Source organism: Polyergus mexicanus, unplaced genomic scaffold (genome assembly GCF_030449975.1).
Source record: "Polyergus mexicanus isolate NDT 795.1 unplaced genomic scaffold, iyPolMexi1.0 SCAF_2, whole genome shotgun sequence".
Classification (NCBI taxonomy): domain Eukaryota; kingdom Metazoa; phylum Arthropoda; class Insecta; order Hymenoptera; family Formicidae; genus Polyergus; species Polyergus mexicanus.
This window is the reverse complement of record NW_027223322.1, coordinates 6,375,951-6,394,972: the sequence shown is the minus strand read 5'-3', so window position 1 is coordinate 6,394,972 and position 19,022 is coordinate 6,375,951. Positions and strand designations below refer to the sequence as shown.

Genomic DNA, 19,022 nt, shown 5'->3' with positions numbered 1-19,022 from the left:
GAGAGAGGGAACCAGTAGCTGCAACCAGGCCAGAGACGCGCGAACGATCTCTCCCTCTCCCGTTCCCACGTTGTTCTAACCGGCAATAGAGCTTCTCCATGAGGTATTGATGGCTATCAGTCGTGATCCGTACGTTCGAGCTTCAACCAGTCCGTCCAGCAGACCGGTCCTCGTTATTTAGAACAGTTCGCGAAGATATACGTGAGTGCCGATGGGAATGTTGTCGGCGATATCGCGTTTGCTGGGAAATCAAACCGCGTGATCTACATTGAGAGTTTAAAGGAGATCCTGCGTCATTTCAGAGTGTAAAAATTTCTAATAGCAATTATGTTAAAATTTGCAGTTATCGCATCTCGGGAGATGCCGCTAATAGCGATATTTTTAAACTCGCAAATACTGAATCAGTATCTGCAGCCTTTTCAAATTGACGTTCTTCTGGTTGTATTCTTCTCCTCGAGAAAGATTAGAATTTTCGCTAGCATTTTCTGCTTGACGTAAGAAAAAGTCTCGTCGAAAATATCACAGACGTACCATTACGCAAAGTATTCCGCGATGAATCACACCATGAAAACATTTATAGGATCGTAATCTGTTGCGTCGCGTTTTGTCCGAGCGAATTTTATTATTGCGGATAACAAATCTATGAATCATGCGAGAGTCGCGGAAAAAAAGATACAAGAATATTTTAAATAATATATTTTTCTAACTCGAATTTTCCGAGTCTATCGGTTATTACAAAAGAAAAAAGATGCAAGTGTGCAAAACGTGAACATCACGAACGTTAAATCGAAGCTAATAGCTGTATGCATATTGTATAGATAAGATAACAACTTTTCATGTGCTTTTTTTTTTTCAGTAATTCGATCGTGAAAATTGGCACCAATTAGAGTCATATATTCGCATCGTGCTTCATTCATTATGTATCTCGCGAGTATTTATTCAACTACGAGGTATGCCGGTACAAATTAATTAAAAATTAACCGATTAATTAAAACGCTCTTTAGACTTTTCTCTTCTTTAATAACACTACTATAAAGCTGTGTAATGAATGAGTGAAATTATAGCGTAATGATGAGAGATAATGGCAGTTTCTTCCCGCATTACTTCCTGATGTTTTAGGTCAGTGACTACGACCGCTGTATCGAAGCAAAATCTTCAATACGCGTACGAAATTATCGTTCCTTTCGCGCCGTAATATTCAATAGCGACTCGCTGTTCGCGTGAATTCGCTTCCTGCTAAAAAAAAAAAAAAAAAAAGAAACGCCATCGATCATATAGAATCGAGGAGATCAATGACACAAGGACGATTGTGATCTCAATGCTAACAATAAGCGTAATATTTGGCGAGCGCGCGCTTTCGGACGTTTTTGGTTAGACGATGTAACGAATCTTTTATTTTGTAGCCGACTTGTAGAGAGTTTTAAAATTAGATGGTAGATTGGCAGGTACAGAATTGCGTCATGATGATATGTAATAATATACGGTGTATTGTGATTATATTTGTCGCGAGAATAGCTCAGGTTGAAGGCAATGTAAAAGATGATTTGTTTCCACTCTATCTTTTCTTCCAAGTATACATTCAAAGACGAAGACCGGTATAATTTCACTAAATGGCTTGCTGCATAAAGAGAAGAGATCTCGTGTCAATCGCCGAGTTTCGTTTAATCGCGAATAAATTATAAGGATCGTTACCGCACTCGTCCTGGATTCAAATCCAAACTCTCGGCGAAATCGTTTGGTCTCTTCAGTTTTTTTCGTGCCTCGAGATCCCTCTTTAAAGAAAGTGTCTCCGATTGAAGCTTTTCTTATGCTAATTGCGCCAATTAATGAACGCAGGTTGAACGCTGATGCATCTGTTTGTGCAAACGGTAAACGGTAATTGACGAAGGTCTCTTCATGCTTGGTAAACTGCTCGAAGAAAGTCCATTATGATAGAGTCTCGCGCGCGATTTTCTCATCGATGAAAATCAATAATAATATTTATTTAACTTCAGCCATATAGCCAAGAAGTGGACTTGGTTTACAAATTCTCCTTATCCGCACATACCTCACGCATACACATTCATACCTTTTACAATTCTAAGACTAGTTAGGACTAGCTTATTTATTCCATTTCATATTATTTTATCTTATCTCCTTTTCTTTTCACATCTCTACATCTCTACTTTCCTTTTCTATTTTTTATTATTAATTCCTTTTCCAGCCACAATTTCCGCAGTATCCTACCTTTCTTATTATTTAACTCATCACTCCAAATACTATCTTCTATTTCCTTACAATTTTTCCCTAAGTCTTTAAACCAATCTTTTATCCGTTCGCATTCTTTTACATAGTGACTCATACAATCTTTCCCATTGCCGCAAAATACACACAATGTCTCCTCTTCCTCCAACCAATATTTATTCCCCTCTTCCATATTTCCGCACCTTACCCTTAACAATGCCCTTATCATATCTCCTATGTTGCCTTCGTCTACACTATCTTTCCTCAGATAACTTGGTCCTTCATCTCCTGTTTCCAATTCCTTATATTTCTTGTTGTATCTGGCCTCTCTAATTTTACCTTCCTCTGCTTGCCTTTGCACCACCCAATCTCTCTCCCCTAGTTCCTTCCTTAAATCGATCCCCCTCTGTCTTACTCATCGATGAAAATCGTGGTTAGAGAATCAACATGGCCTTCAGGCTAACCAGTAATCTAAATACTTGCATCTACTTTATAGAGGAAATTGCATTTCTTCTGTGAAACAGAGATTGTATTTTAATAATCATGAAACCGTTATTTTATGGCGCCATTTTAGAATCAAGCTAAGCGCAGTTGACATACTATAGAGATTTGAGTTAGAAGAATTTAGAATTGCTTCTACTGTCGAATACAAAAGTTCAATAAAAAAATAAGAAAAAAAAAAATCTCGATGGACGAATCATCGGAATTCTTTGGAGAGAGAATCTGATCGTGCTTTTAAACTGGCTAATATCCAAGCTTCGAGATCAATCGTTCTCTATTTTAAACAATCGCTTTCTGTAGCGCTGTAACATTTCATAATCCCGTGACTTCTCGCTAAGATGTATCATTATTGTAAGAGTATAAACGAGCTATTCATCAGCTACAATTTCTTCCGATGAGATCGCGCTCGTTCTGAGGGTCACGCAAGCTTCGACGAAGTCAAGGTTGAGTCTCGAGCAGAGTCTCGATATATCAATTGAAATCATCATCGAATGCAAGCGAAAGAAAGAAGAGTTACGAGTTGACCTTCGTGGCTCCTATCCTTCGAATTGTGTTTTCTCTTCACGATCAGCTGAGAAACTTCTCTTTAGAAAATCGTTAGTTTTCTTTGATTAGATTAGTTTGTTGTCCTTTGTGCGTAGTGAAAGTATTTTTTACATCAGTCAGGTTTTCCGAGATTAAGAAATGCGCTTGAAAGCCGTAATTACAGGTTGCACTATTGTGCGTAAACTGCTAACGATGTCGATATTCGCATAGATTTCCATCGTTGCAATTATAATTATGCCTGTAACTTTCCAATCGCATTACGGCAAAACGAAACATATTACAGATTCTGTAAGGGGAAATTATTATCAATATAAAAATGGTTATATACAATATAAAGATATAACAATTACACAATATAAGCAAAATTGCACAAATTAGATAATTTATCAAATTTGTATACAAAATATGAGATACAAAAAAAGATACGTGGTATATGGATATACGTATAAGTAGGACAAAGCGAATATTCTTAGATAATTTATGGTTATGCATTAATAAAAACACTTTATTTTAAACAAAAATTTATATTAAATAAAAAAAATATTAATTATATTAAAAAAGAGTATTAAATAAGACACATTATGATCTTCATATAAGTGAAGATTTAATATACAGGCTGTCCCTAATTTAAATGGCAAAACTTCAGGAGCGTGTAGGGGACCGAGAAGCTAATTTGCTCGTTTTTGCTCCATTTTAGAGAAAATCACAAAAAAAGAAACAATACAAGTTTTCATTTTTTTACTTATTTATTTACATTTTATTTATGTTATCATCTATTTAACGCAGATATTGTTCAAAATGTTGCCCTTTTGCAGCAATGCAAGCATTACATCTAGCACCGACCTCATTAATTGCAACTAGACATTGTTCTAGTGATATTTGGTGCACTGCATCTATGATTCGGTCTCTTAATCGCTCTCTTGAATCGATTGGCACCGTAAAGGATAACATCGAATGTTTACATATGTAAGGAACCTTGAAGCAGAAAGTTTATTCGGTGCCAATGAACTCAAGAGAGCAACTGACGATGAGAGATTGAATTTTTACGATTTTCTCTAAAATGGAGCAAAAAACGAGCAAACCTCTAAAGGACTTCTTGTTTTTGTTTTTCGGTCCCCTATACGCTCTTGAAGTTTTGCCATTTAGATTGGGGACACCCTGTATATTACTTTATACTATATTCTTTCTCTATACTTTTAATTATTAATACTCTGAAGTATTAGTAATAAAATATTATTAAGCTGATAACGATGATCCTACTTAAAACAAGTAAAGCATCTTTGTTGACAATGTCGTTATCTAAATAGAAAAATTAAAATACGATGTACAAGCATATAATAAATATAATTAACTTTACTATTCATTGAAGATATCTGTTTGAAAAATCGATGATTTTTCTATCACTTTTTAAAAATTAAAATCACGCAAAAGTCGCAATCAATAAAGTAAAACCGAGCCGAGCATCATGAATCTCCTTTAATTGCAATCCAGGTCGCGAGACGGGTAAAAATTAAAAAATGCCGATCCTGTATGCTGCTTTTGCTTCCTGGATTCCTGGAAGGTATAGTATAAACAGACTTGTGCTATTTTTTTTTTTTCCAAAGACGAAATAATATCCATGTATAAATAATTAATTATTTTAAATATATAAAAAACTCTTTATTTATTACATACATTTTTTTTATCGGACGAAATGGAATTAATTCTTGAATTTAATTTACCAAAAGAAATAGCGAATGTGTCTGGATGAATGTGTGAGCGATCGGTTATTTTTAACATGTTTCTCTAAAATGATATAATTTTACCTAGGTATCATATAAAATATTTTTTTGCATCGCGATATAATGCACTGTCGTAACGATTTATAAAGATAAAAAGATCATTCTTCGTGAATTTATTGACCTGCATCTGTAGTAAATATATGAAAAATGTATAACTGTTTTCGTTTGGAAAGTATTTTCACCCCTATCGAGCTAGCCCCCCCACCTTGCAAAAATAAAAAAACAAATAGCGTACAATTATGAGCTATTTATGAGCTTTCATATCCCGCAAATTAAAAATTTTGAGCTCGTTGCACTACACAGGAATTTAATATTTATGGTGGGGGGGGGGGGCTGAGTCGATATCGACTGCTCAAGCTGCTCAATAATCGAAATTTGTGTATTTTACGAGCTCATAAATCGATAAACAATATTTAGTTGGAAAATAATTAATTTCTTTGATTTTGAGTATAGTTCTCTCTTGTGCCGGGAAGACGTAGGGTGATTTTATGGGTTAAGGGGATGAGCTCAAAAATTAAAACTATATTAGCTTAAAAGCTCATAAATAGCTCCTAATTCTGCCGCAAAGATTGATTGAATATTTTTATTTTTAAGTGGTGGGGGAGCTGAGTCGATATCGACTCAGCCCCCCCACCATAAATATTAAATTCCTGTGTAGTGCAACGAGCTCAAAATTTTTAATTTGCGGGATATGAAAGCTCATAAATAGCTCATAATTGTACGCTATTTGTTTTTTTATTTTTGCAAGGTGGGGGGGCTAGCTCGATAGGGGTAGTATTTTCACTCCTTTTATACGCGCAAGGGTCATACGTTGACGATATTTGCCAAGTCGTGATAATGTTAAGGGTGACATACTATTCTATCTCTCTTTCGTGTCCTATTCAGTTATCCCGTATCTTTGACTTGGAAATTTTCGATTTGGACAAGCTTCAAGAGAGACGAATTGGACGGATTCTTTGATGCGACGCGTTTTCCACTGCTCTTTATCCCAGAGGAAGTTTCTTCGTCGATTTCTATCGATTGAAGAAATACTGAGAGATAAAGTAGCGTCATTGTTGAAGAATGATGTCTCCGATTGGAAATTTATGTTTGCCGATCGTCTCGGAAAAATTAACATTCGGTAGCGCTCGTTGAAAAAATTCTCACGAGCGTAAATCTTGAGGCAAGCTCAGCGACTGAGATTCGACTCGTCGCTTGAGACCGTGAACCTATTGTACGGTTGATGCACTGCGTAGAAAAAAAGAAGTGCGAAACACAATGATCGTCTGACGTGTCACTCGAGACAAGTTCTCGATTCCTTTTGCGTGCTTCGATATATAATAGCAGCTGCTAGCGATATATATTTAGATTGAAACAATTGAAAGTTTCTTCTCCTTGTGCACGCATACTTATTCGATAGATTAAGCGAATTGCTCTCTCCGTATAAGATTTCAAATCGGTCGGTAAACCGATTGAAATTTAACGTCGTCGAAGGCTTGTCTTAATTAGAGCTCTAGGCGGCCTTTGTTCCGTTTGTGAATCATCACGAACGAATTTTTGTGCGCTTTCTAGTCGTGCTTTAATGAGCTAATACTCTGTATATTTTTAAGTTCCGTGAGAGGACTAATGAATATTTATATAATTGAAGCGATTCATGTGCAATTTGTTTTTTCGCGAGTAATATTGCGTAAGTAATTGATACATCATATAAGATACTGAAGAGATAAATTACTATCTATTGATGATAAAACCGTTGCATGATAATATTCAATATGCTATTTATTTTTATTCAACTAGAATGCCTGTAATAGTTTATATTGTAATGTTTTATTTAAAAATAGAGAGTATCTTGTAACATTTAAAAAGAAATGTTCTCTTTCTCTCCCCCATTATATTAAGCGAACTGGATAGTTTATTTGAGGAAAGCAATTTAATTAGGTCGTCTCGCACGGTTATATACTCGGATAGAAACACGTTATATGTGACACTAAACAACCTTGATTCCCGCTTAGTCTCGCTCCAGATCGTGACAAACGTTCAACTTCTACCTCAATTCACCACGCATTATCGTTCAACACACACATACGTATTTTTAAATTAGCTTTTGTTAAATATTACAATGTTCGTTTTAGTCTTAAAGAAGCTGAGTTCCAGGCGATAAAATATATTCGGTTTCTTATAGTGTATTAATATCGTACTCTCGGCGACGCAGAATGAAGTTGAGATATTCACTTATATTTTTATATATCATATATTTCGTTTATTCTTGTATTTTATATATTAATTTTTTTTATTTGTATATTTCAGCGGTGAACGAGTGTTGAGGTCTCGCCAGCACGAGCGTGGCACCAGCCAGGAACGTCGGTACAAGCGCAGCCATCGTCGATCACCCAGCAGCGGTAGGCAACATGGTCATCGTGATCGTGATCGAGATCGTGCCCACCTAGCACATCCCACATCATCCCGACGTACGCGCCTTCATCGTCATCATGGCTCGTCGTCGGCTAGCCAGGAGCGTCACCGTCATCGATCCCCGTCCACCAGGAGTCAGGTGAGTCCGAGGGACAATACGACAATATTGGCATCAATATTACGCGTTTCTTCTTGCCACTGTATAATGTACTGCGCGCCGCGTTATACAACGACCAGTTCGAGATTCGATCATACCCATAACCCTACGAAAACACACAATAGCAGAAGACGCTCTTGTACTCTGTCGTATTCTTATCGACGACTCGTTATCGGGAAAAGTCTCATTTAGTAGATATTATATACGAAAAGTTTGTATCTTGAATTCATGTCTTTAAAAAAAATGGCGATTATGCGTTATAATACAGTATATTCTTTCCATAGTTTTGTCACGCAATTTTTTTTTTTTTTTTTTTTTTTTTTTTTTTTTTTTTTTTTTTTGAAATACGTATATAAAATGATTTTGGAAACCATTTTTTTATATGCACGTACACAGGACATATTTTCTTCGAATGATCTGGAAACTCTCACGGCAAGCTTTAATAATAGTTGGACGGATTTATTTTTCCAGTTAATATAAGCATTACTTTGTATATATGCTTTGTTCAAACTTCCGTTGTGTATCAGATTTTCATACCGTTTATCAATGCAGACTCTTTATGAAGCCTTCAAAGTGGATTTTATCACTGCGAATGTTATTGTTGTAAAATTTCATAGTATAAACTTATTCTCTACGCATGTGCGGACATGATGACGATTCATCTAGGTATTTTGAATACTCATACTATTTATTAAGCCTCGAGTAAATGATAATAGTTTATGTATGAGCGTGAATATATTGTACAATGATGAATCGTGAACGAGAACAATCTGCGAAGAGTTGAATCGATCAGTTTTTAAGCTGTCTTCTAATAATGGAGAGTCCAACTCTTCTCGACGATATTGAACGTTCGAATTAATTTTTGATAGTCTATTTATCGAGCTTCGATGCATAGCAGAGATCCTCTGATGTGAAGACATGCAGCGAGTGGAGTTAGCGGCATCGAGTTAGCGTTCCACCAAGTAAGAACAGTCCCTGGAAATTCTTGCGGTGCAACGGGCACGCCGCGTGTATATCCAAAGCGAATGCCGATGATTCTTCTTTCTTACTTGACGCCGGCTATTTTTGACCGGCGACTATTTTCGAGGCGGACTCGTCACGCGGTTTCGCTTCAGTTTTAGTGCGAGTTTGCGCCAGATGGCCAACGCAACATCATCGCCGCCGCCGCCGCCGTCGTCGTCGAGAAACATTGTACCGGCAGATAAACCGGTTCAAAGCGATCACGAGGACGACGACGACTCGCTAAGAAGTATAGTATCACGATGAAGGCGAAGGTTTCATCTTTGAGTTTCAATCTGAACGCAACGTTTCGATGGGAAGTCATTGATATCGAAAACATCTTTGTATCTTAATGAGAGAAAGTTCTAGGATCTATTCTTTTGGATCTAAAAAGTGCTTCAAGAGTAACGAACTATGGAAAATTGATTTTGTTGAATACTAGAATATGTTGAAGTAGAATCGTGTCGATTCCGTATCATCGCTGTGATTGAAGAGCCTATCCGGCGACCCAGAATTGTTCAACCTGAATTTAGAAATACGCGCGTTGCAGTTGGCACAAGATGTGCTTGTGAAACATCACGCGAGGTACCCGGGTGGACCATATCTCTCTCCCTCTCTTCTCGCGCATATCGTCAACCTGGATTCTGGAAGTTGGATCGCGCTCGATGGCGACGGCGGCGGCCTGGCCGACCATGGTAGTCTATCATCGGCCGCGTCATCGTCGTCGTCGTCCTTCCAGACAGTGGCAAATCAGGAATTAAGTTTGCTAATGCCTTGCGGAAGCGTATCCTGGTGGCCGCGTCACGATTGGGACGTATGGTTGCAGCGCAATGTCATCGAGACTACGAGAGAATTTGACGCGAAACTTGACGTCACGCCCGAAACTAACGACACATCGACTTCCGAGGTAGCATCGATACTAGAGACCTTTGTATGGCTCCACGATCTTCGATGTTATTTACTCGCTAGAATGTGTGTGCGCATTGTCTATACTCGGTGTCTTTACGATCGCAATTATTATCGCTTCAGACCTCTCTTCTAATCCCTTTCCCTGTTGAATTTAGATGATTTAGCATTATCTCTCTAGAAATCTAGTACTTTTATTAATAAAGAAATAATTGAATAGGAAGAAAGAAATTAGCAATGAAGTTGGCAGGATTTTTTAAATTTTCTCTTTCAATTATGAAATATTAAAATACTATTTTTCATCAATTTCGACATTAAAGATTATAGTTTCATTGATACCTTTTCAACAGCTTAATAAATGTGGAATGTTTGATGCGCGGATAACTTGGTGAATTAGACTCGTATCTTCCTCGGTGAAAAGGTTAACATTTACAGAACGTACGTTTCTGTTGGCCATCCGCCATGCAGGCAACAGCGGTGACACGATGCGAACTTCGGACTGATTAACCGCAGCCAACCAGGACTTTAACATTTAAACACGGCGTACTCTGACGGCAGATTCTCATCTTCTCTACGCGTGACGATCGTGGCGCACGCGTTTCGGACTGCCGATTTATATTTGGCATAGCTCGTTCTCGCGAGGATGACGATGAAACTCGGAGAACGAAGCTAATGCTCCAGAGCAGGACGGCTCTCTTCTCCCCTCTTCTTCTCTCTTTCCCCCTATTTACCCCTCCTAACCCGTTTTTAACCCGATAGTATGGCCTAACCTTGGTTAATATTTTCTAGTGGGGTAGAGAGCGGAAGAAATACACGCGTAACTTTCCGTTACGATGTCGATCGTTGCTTCCGTTATCGCAACGCGAGCAACCTAATGGAGGAAAACTTGTCATCGTTCGGCACTATATGATTCACTGAGTAATACATAACATAAGAACGCAGCGATAATGATACGATCTATGCTTTGTATTCCTCTTGCGTTTTGCAGTCGCACGGACATTCAATTTTGCTTCATCCTCAGAATTATTTATGTACTATGGTATTTTAACAAAAATTTAATACCTATTTTTTTTTCTTCTTTATTCTCTTTTAAATAACATGTCTGTATTTTTAAATAGTCTGATTTCTAACTCGAGCCAAATTAATCAGAGTCGCTTCGCTAGAAAATAATTTGGAGATGATCTCTGAGAAACTGATGTGGGCGAGCAGTCCGTGCGAATAAATTGCGTGTATTTATATCGATACTCTTCAAAATCTACGCGATACATGATAGGGTAATATCTTCGACATCGTGACCTTGGAGACAACTCGAGTTTTATTAATAGTATTAGAGTCCACGAACTTGTCTACCAAACTATTGATCAAGCCCTTTTAATTTTAGCTAGAAATTCTAAATTCATGATATTTATCTCGATGACTATACCTTATCCTATTTATCTTTAATTTACATTTTTTTAAGATCATGTTTTACTTATTTTATATAATCTTATTTTTATTTAACTATTTTTGATGATAGATATTAATAGTTATCTTCATATCGTACATGGTTTAATTTTTATTGGCCTTACATGATTTTTATATAAGGTTTATCTCTTATGCTATTTTGTTTTTAAAAAAATCTAGAAATTTTTTTTAATTCAAACCTGATGGAGACACTAGTTCTACGCAGAATCTTTTTAGATTATCTCTGAAAGTTTAGTTGCATCTTTCGTTGTTCGTGATCGAAGTGAACGAGAGCGAAATTTTGTAAAAAAAAAAAAAAAAAAAAAAAAATCTTTGAAACGACTAAATAAATCCATATAGATGATTATTCAGTTTCTCATTTTTATCTCTTGTATAACTAAAGTACATATTTTTCATGTTATTTCTCATCATTCTTCGCGGAAGAGACTGGCATTCTAATATATATAGCGTCTATATTTAAAAAAATACCAACTATTGAATGCGGCCAATATTAGACCGATATCTCGAGCAGACCTACATCAGCGCGTTTCGCAATTTCTATGTGTGTCAAGGTACGAGAACAAGCGACGCGTTCCACCGCGTGGAAAACGCGGCGCACGTTTTCCTGTAAAAATGCTTTTCGTGGACGGACGAGTCCTGCCACTTCATCGTGCATCAGGAAACAACGTCGTGGCTCAATCGAAACTTTGGCGCGTTCCGAATAAGTGCGAGAGAATTTATATAATGCTACCAGTAGTGATCCCTTCTCTTCTGTTTCGCCTCTTTTCTTCTTTTTCCCACCTGTATATCTCGCTTGGTCTTTCTCTATTTCTGTTTCATCCGTCTCTCTTTCCTTTGCGATCGCGCGTGCGAGTTACGCTAATCGCGCCTCTCTTCGTCGCTCCGTTTTCTGATCGCTCTCGCTTCTCGAGAGAGGAGGATGAATCGTTCTCGCCAGAGCGGGCTCACCATTGCTCCCTGGTATTTTTAGTGCGATGAGAGAGTATTTGGCGGGGCGCAGCGAGTGTTTCGTCTCCTTCTCCTTTTCTTCGTCGTCGTCGTCGTCGTCGTCGTCTCCCTGACCGTTGTCGTGGTCGCAGTTTGATCGCCCTCCTCGGCGTATCGTTCTCTCGCGCGAATCGGCGTATTCCCGCCTTCTCGTAGAGTGATGTACTTGTGTAGAGAATTGTTTCGTCAGCCTCGGTGGTGTTCTCGAGCGGCTGTCGCAGCCGCTCCTCTCATACGACTCAGTCGCCAAAGTTTGGGCTGAGCTCGCCTCGTTGAGATCCGTCAGAGACGATCTTTCGAGTATCCGATTATCGATTTTCATAATCCGCGAAATCGATTCGACCGCAAAGGAGCTGTTATAGATGTTCATATTCGCACCGCGCGATACCATGTCGACCTCCCGACAGGGCTCGGCCCCGCGGCGAAGTCGCTACGGACGCTCGTCCACTACGACGAGCGTGACCCAGCTGCTGAGTGACTCCTGCACGAATCTTCTCCAGAAATTGACCACGCGAGTGCGTGGCACGTCTGCGCTCAACGATCGCGGTAGATCGCCCAACATTGGCCGATTGCGAAGCACGCGGACCCGTTTGGAGGACAAGTACAATACGATTCTGGACAAGTATTCCGGCAAGAGACCAGCCGACGATTCGGAGCAGAACGTTCGCAGTTATTCGCGAAAGGAGCGTGATCACAGCTATTATCATCGGGATGACAGTCCGTTTGTACGCGACGACAAGACCCTGGAATCCTCGATGAGCCGTAGCATCATCAAGAGTCCCACCAGCGTGTTTCTTAGCGAGAAGGCTTATCCCTACGTGAGTTCTGCGAAGAGCAGGGAACCCAGGCGGGAGAAAACACCTGCCTATGGCCGTATGAATCGTACGCATATCCTGCTAAACTCAGAAGCTTATCATCACTACGGCAGACATAAGTCCGGACACGCGGAAACGCGCAGTCGGAAAGTTAGACCGCATCGAAAGGGTAAGAGCGAGCAGTTGGAAGCTCACTCGACGTCTCTAAGATTGTCTCGACCGATCAAAATCGAGCCATTCGAGGACGACCAGGAAATTGCGGTGGATCCGGACAAAACGCCAATCGCCAACAATAACACGGACAATGAGAGCGTCGCCAAAAATATCGCGTTGACGGCGGAGGATCCGGCCATCTCGAACAGAGCGGTCAAACGGAAGGAGATCCAAAGTTTGATCCTGAAGTACGCCGCCATGGAGGATACTTACAGCCAATTGGCGTCCGCCGGACAAGCGACGAACGTACGTCCTAGTACGACGGACCTTATCGCCAGCAAGTACAGAAGGAGCAATCATTGTAACAATCAGAAGGACAACACGTCCAAGAGCACGGTAGCGTCGAACACGATTAGCGAGGTGGATGCGATCCACGGCGCGATCGTAAGTTGTCGAACCACGCGTGGCCCAGGTTTTCGCGAAAGCGGCGTCTCGTTTTAAACAGAGCGTGTCAGTTGCCGCTGTTGTCTTGCCTCCCTCGTCCATATGTGCGCGCGCTTTTGTGTGTGTGTGTGTGTGTGTGTGTTTATGTCTGTATGAATATGCAAAAATACAAATTTCTTCCTTCCTCTCACTTGTCTGCGTTGAAAAGTATATTAACCATATAGCAATATGCCTCTCCAAAGAGCTAAGAAACACTGCACGTTCGTCAATGTTTGCCGTGAGAGTACCTCGAAATTTCTGGGACACTTGCCCGATCTATCTTATCAACGATACGATTCCTAGCGCGATACAATCGGCTCTTTGCTGTCGATTTAGAGATCACTTTCCACGAATAAGATAAGTATATTCGCAATATTTATGCCAAGATTCAATTCTCTTATCTGATGATTTAATGGATCGGACAACGTTTCCCATGTCCAAGACTGATACCGATGCCCGCGTTCATACCAATTGGAAAATTGGATTTCAGTATTCCAAATTATCCATTTACTTTGATGATTATCGATGACGTGTCGAAGACTACGAGAGAGTACACGGTTCTACTTCTCTTCTTCGGATATCTTTGGTTTTATTCTACCGTACGTAGAAGTGACTAGCGATCCGTTTCGCGCGTATTTGTGCTTTCGATAAGGTAGGATCGAAACGCCGATCGCCAACGGTCTGCGGCAACGGTCGCGCCCCATGAAGATCGAGAAACAATCTAAAGATAAATTTAATCGATCATCGTGGAGCAACCGTTCGCCTGAACGAGCACGTAAGTACTTGATTGACGGAGTTTCTGTCTTTCTCTATCAAGCAATTAACAAATTTAATAAAGCTAATATACCATCTCTGAACGTGTTAGATGAAAGGTAACGTGTCACGAGCACTTCGAAGAAGCTGTCCGGTCTCGTTCGTGTAAATTTGTCTTTTTCCTTTTTCTTTTTTTTTTTTTTTTCGTTTTTCTTTTTTCGTCATATTTATTTATCCTTCGATTTGTGTATTTTATCGCGAATTGTACATAACGCACATGATTCCCTCTTCTGCTTTTCTCTAATCTGTCTACATATTTAAGAATGTGCATTCGTGATCATACGAAGTGCTCTGACCTGTAGAGCGTGTGTTGAGACGGCTCCTTCAAAAGGCACGCTATACCAGGTCTAACACGAGTATAACGAGTATAGGTGAGCGAGATTAAAAAAAAAAAAAAAAACCCGGATAAGTAATTAAAATAGGAAAGCCCGACTACCCCGTGAAAAACTAATGCCAAAAAAAAAAAACGAATAAAATACTGAAAAACGTAAAAAAAAAAAAAAATAACGAAAAAAAGAATACATAATTATATGCGCTTTGTGCCGATGGTAAATTCGTAACCGCAACTTTCTGACTTGGCAAACCATTTTGCCCTCTCCCCTTTCTCTCTGATTGTTGGGTTACCATCTCCGTTGTAATGGAATGGAATGGAACGCGGGAATGGAAACACACGGAATGGATATGATGGCGCACACGACGGATGATGATCGGTCACGGTCTCGGACTCGGGTGGCGTCTCCTCTGTCTTTCTCTCTCACACAATGACGATGGGCGATGACTGCGCGAACGGTGTTATCCTACCCTCCTCTACCCCCACCGACACACTCGTACGTTCGTCCCGTGCTTACACACGTGTGTTTATCTGCCGCGTGTTATGCCGGGTCTCGTCGCCGGGATTCCGCGGTGGTGGGTGGTGGTGGCGGTGGATGGACACAAACACGGCGATGTGATCGATTGACGACACACATCGGGTTGGATACATCTTCGGCCCTCCCCCCCTCCCCCTTGCCTGGACATTGGACGGATGATGCGACCATCGGCGGACCATCGACGATCGCTCAACGCTCCCGGATACACTACTCCACTTCCGGCGCGACCACGTCTCGCACCACCTTACCGAATCGGGCCGACGCGAACACGGGGGTTCCCGAATTGGGTCCACTCACTTGGCACGCGCCGATACCGATACCGCCGGCCTGAATAGAGCCCACGAGCGCCTTCCGTCGAGGACGACGAAGACGGCCACCTTGTATACCAATCCGGCGACATCCTGGCAAATAGATGTTCGTGATTATATAAATACACTCATTGTAGTAGATTTAAGCAAGTCTCAGATCGATTATAATCGATCGATCGGTATCTACGGTATCTGCCCCTACTCTCTCTCTCTCTCTCTCTCTCTCTCTCTCTCTCTCTCTCTCTCTCTCTCTCTCTCTCTCTCTCTCTCTCTCTCTCTCTCTCTCTCTCTCTCTCTCTCTCTCTCTCTCTCTCTCTCTCTCTCTCTTTTCACTTTCTTTCTCTTTCACTTTTCCCCGCCTAATCTATATAGGCATTATATATTATATGAAACAATATCAACACTATAACAAAAGTAACACAGTTTACGCGTTGATGACATTATGTCAATGTTCTCGCTGTTCAACATATGCATATACGCGCATATATAGATATATGCTACGTATAATGGAGAACATTCACTCGCGTATTAATATATACCGTTTGTATAGACACGGTTAGCGCGATTTTCTCTGACTATATCGAAAAGATTCTACCCCGTCGATCACTTTTCCGCTAACGCGGGACACGCGAAGAGCAACAAGAGAAATAATAGTCTTTCTTTTTGTCTGTCTGCCTGCCTACTTGTACGTACGATTTATTTCAGAAAGATAAGCAACATGCATATATAACCACCACGTCTCTCGATAGCACGATGGGAAGCTCGTCAGCTCGACGACGATCATCGGGAAATAGCCGCAAAAGATTCCTTCTCGTTCCTTTCGCTGACGAATTGTAATATCTCGCGGTTCTTTTAAGCGTGAGGATGATTTGGGGACAGAGAGTCGGAGAAAGGGAACAGAGATAATTTAAAAATAGAAAAGAAAAAAGAACTAATCGCTTGCGCTATCTCCTCGATCTACGTCCTCTTCGGGATGACGTGTTTCTCGCTCTAACGATACCCACGTGCGCGCGACGACAGCCGGCATTCACTTTTTCGCGCTCCGAAACGAGGTCTCTCTCTCTCTCTCTCTCTCCGCGAGACCACCTTAATTAATTAATCAATATCTGTGCAACACGCATTATAAACAATGAAAATGAAAGAAGAGGAAAAAGTTCCCTTACTATCTCGATCGACAGTGAATGCCGTGTCTCCGCGCGTTCGTCGAAACTGTCAAGCTGCTATCTACCCCCGTTCACGGGGATCTTTTAGGCGAGCAGCATTCCGATCGTTTAAAACTCTACGACTCTTCGTTTATTCATTATTCCGTTTATCACCGTAAATCGCGATACGTACACGATTAATAAATATAGCGCACCGATTGGCCGAGCGTCCGCGCGGAGGAGTCTCACCCGCGTTTCTTTTCCTTCTCTTTTTTTTTCTCTTTTTTTTCTTTTTTTTTTTTTACGACGGTTTTCCCCGGAGCGGGGAAAGCCTTGTTTCCCCCTAAAGAGCGACGGACACAGGGTACCTTTTCGGCGAGCGAGAAGGTACCCCTTGCCCGATCAACGCCGGACGAGCACTCTCCGCGACAGTCGCGCGAGGCCTGTATCCGCCGGACATTTACCCTTGTTTTTGCATTGCAGATAAAGTACTGGCCACCCTAGGAGAGGGTACTTTTGGAAAAGTTGTCAAGGTTAAGGACTTGCAAATGTAAGTGCCAGTTCAAGTACGTAAGATATAGTCTATTTCGCGCGCGTCTGCACAGCTTTCTCTCTGTTTGATTTCTATGTCTATCTGACCGTCTATTTATTCTGTCTCTCTTCTTCTACGCGTCATCTCGTCATTTTGCATTGAGGGAAAAATCCTTCAAATACGCGCGTTGCGACGATTCGTCGCGAGTGTCGTCGGCGGCAAGAGCAGAAATAGCTATCCCGCACTGTCACACAAAATGACGCGCGAGTGGTCGCAATAATAGGATGGCCTTGCACTTTGTTTTACGGGCCGAGCGCGTTTCACGACAAGCCGCGAATTAGATCTCCTCTCTTTAGCGGAATATGTAAAATTACGGGCGAGATGCCTAGATCGTTGCAAATATTTTATTCCCACGCTTTATCCTCATGGGACGCTGGATTTGAAACGATGACGACATACATATATATTCAGATATCATGATCATTGTGCGATAAATATTGTAGGGATCACGTGATGGCTCTAAAAATCATTAAGAACGTGGAGAAGTACAGAGAAGCGGCAAAATTGGAGATAAACGCTCTCGAGAAGATCGCCGTCAAGGATCCGGAAGGCCAACAGTTGGTATCTTTATCTATTTTCACTCGTCTTTGGGTAGTTTTTGGCGACAGAAAGTTACGCAGTGCTATTTTCTTTTTAATTTGTCTGCCCAAATCTACGCAAGCGAGAGGATATCTTTTTATAATCTAAATTTTATAAGTAAGATGATCAATTATCGGCAGATGACTAATTATCGATCGTTTTTAGCTTGTGCGTGAAGATGCTCGATTGGTTCAATTACCACGGGCACATGTGTATCGCGTTCGAGATGCTGGGTCTGAGCGTTTTTGATTTTTTGGTAAGCATTCATTTACGAACACTGATTCTGAAATTTATGAACGAATCCGAGATTCTTGACAAAGTTATTTTGGTTACAGAGGGACAACTGTTATCAGCCGTATCCGTTGGAGCACGTCAGGCATATGGGTTATCAACTCTGTTATGCTGTCAAATTTTTGCACGACAACAAACTCACGCACACGGATCTCAAGCCGGAGAACATCCTATTCGTTGATTCGGATTACGATAGTACATATAATAATAAAAAGGTATGTTATTGTCGATAACGGGATATTAAGATTATTATTAGACGGTCAAAACCGAAAATTCGGCGTTTAGAGTAAACTTTCATTCTAAAGTGTTTCAAAAAAAGATCTTTCTTTTTAAGCGGAGGGACACGAGACGCGTGAAACGAACCGATATCAGACTCATCGATTTCGGTAGCGCCACTTTCGATCATGAACATCACAGTACAATCGTAAGCACTAGACATTATAGAGCGCCTGAAGTAATTTTAGGTAAGTGTATCTTTCTTTTAAGATTTTTATTATCTTGGATATACATTATATAATATTATTATACATAATTCAATCTTTCTGTACTTTATAGAATTAGGTTGGTCTCAACCATGCGATGTCTGGTCTATCGGCTGCATCCTGTTCGAGTTATATCTGGGCATCACATTATTCCAGACGCATGATAATCGCGAACACCTAGCAATGATGGAACGCATACTTGGCACGATACCACATCGTATGGCCCGCAAGACTAAAACCAAGTACTTTTATCATGGCAAACTAGATTGGGACGACAAGAGCTCGGCCGGTAGATACGTCCGAGATAACTGCAAACCGCTGCACGTTAGTATTTTTATTGGATTTGAATTAAGCATTAAATTGAATTTGCGTATTAAAGATCAAAATTTCATAAAAGGGAATGTGAAGAGATTTTGAGAATATACAATAGATTAAAATTTATCCAATTAGCGATCGAATAAATCTTCAATCATAACGCATTAATTCAAATATTACATCCATGTGTAATTCAATACAGGCTTTGAATAATATCGTAAAATG

At 40.4% G+C, this 19,022-nt stretch overlaps 1 protein-coding gene across 4 annotated transcripts in view; it reads left to right on the top strand.

The window, feature by feature from the left end:
- The window catches only part of Doa (Darkener of apricot), a 28,565-nt gene that overhangs the window by 7,969 nt on the left and 1,574 nt on the right, over window positions 1-19,022 (top strand). For 2 of the 4 annotated variants that reach the window (XM_070315679.1, XM_070315680.1), the window contains 8 exons: window positions 7,338-7,581; window positions 15,424-15,502; window positions 17,022-17,088; window positions 17,574-17,687; window positions 17,875-17,965; window positions 18,045-18,215; window positions 18,320-18,464; window positions 18,556-18,806. In XM_070315679.1, coding sequence (XP_070171780.1) covers window positions 7,338-7,581; window positions 15,424-15,502; window positions 17,022-17,088; window positions 17,574-17,687; window positions 17,875-17,965; window positions 18,045-18,215; window positions 18,320-18,464; window positions 18,556-18,806 — 1,162 coding nt within the window. Of the gene's footprint in view, window positions 1-7,337; window positions 7,582-9,511; window positions 13,368-15,423; window positions 15,503-17,021; window positions 17,089-17,573; window positions 17,688-17,874; window positions 17,966-18,044; window positions 18,216-18,319; window positions 18,465-18,555; window positions 18,807-19,022 lie in introns of those variants that run through there. The other 2 variants (XM_070315677.1, XM_070315678.1) reach the window with 2 other exon arrangements.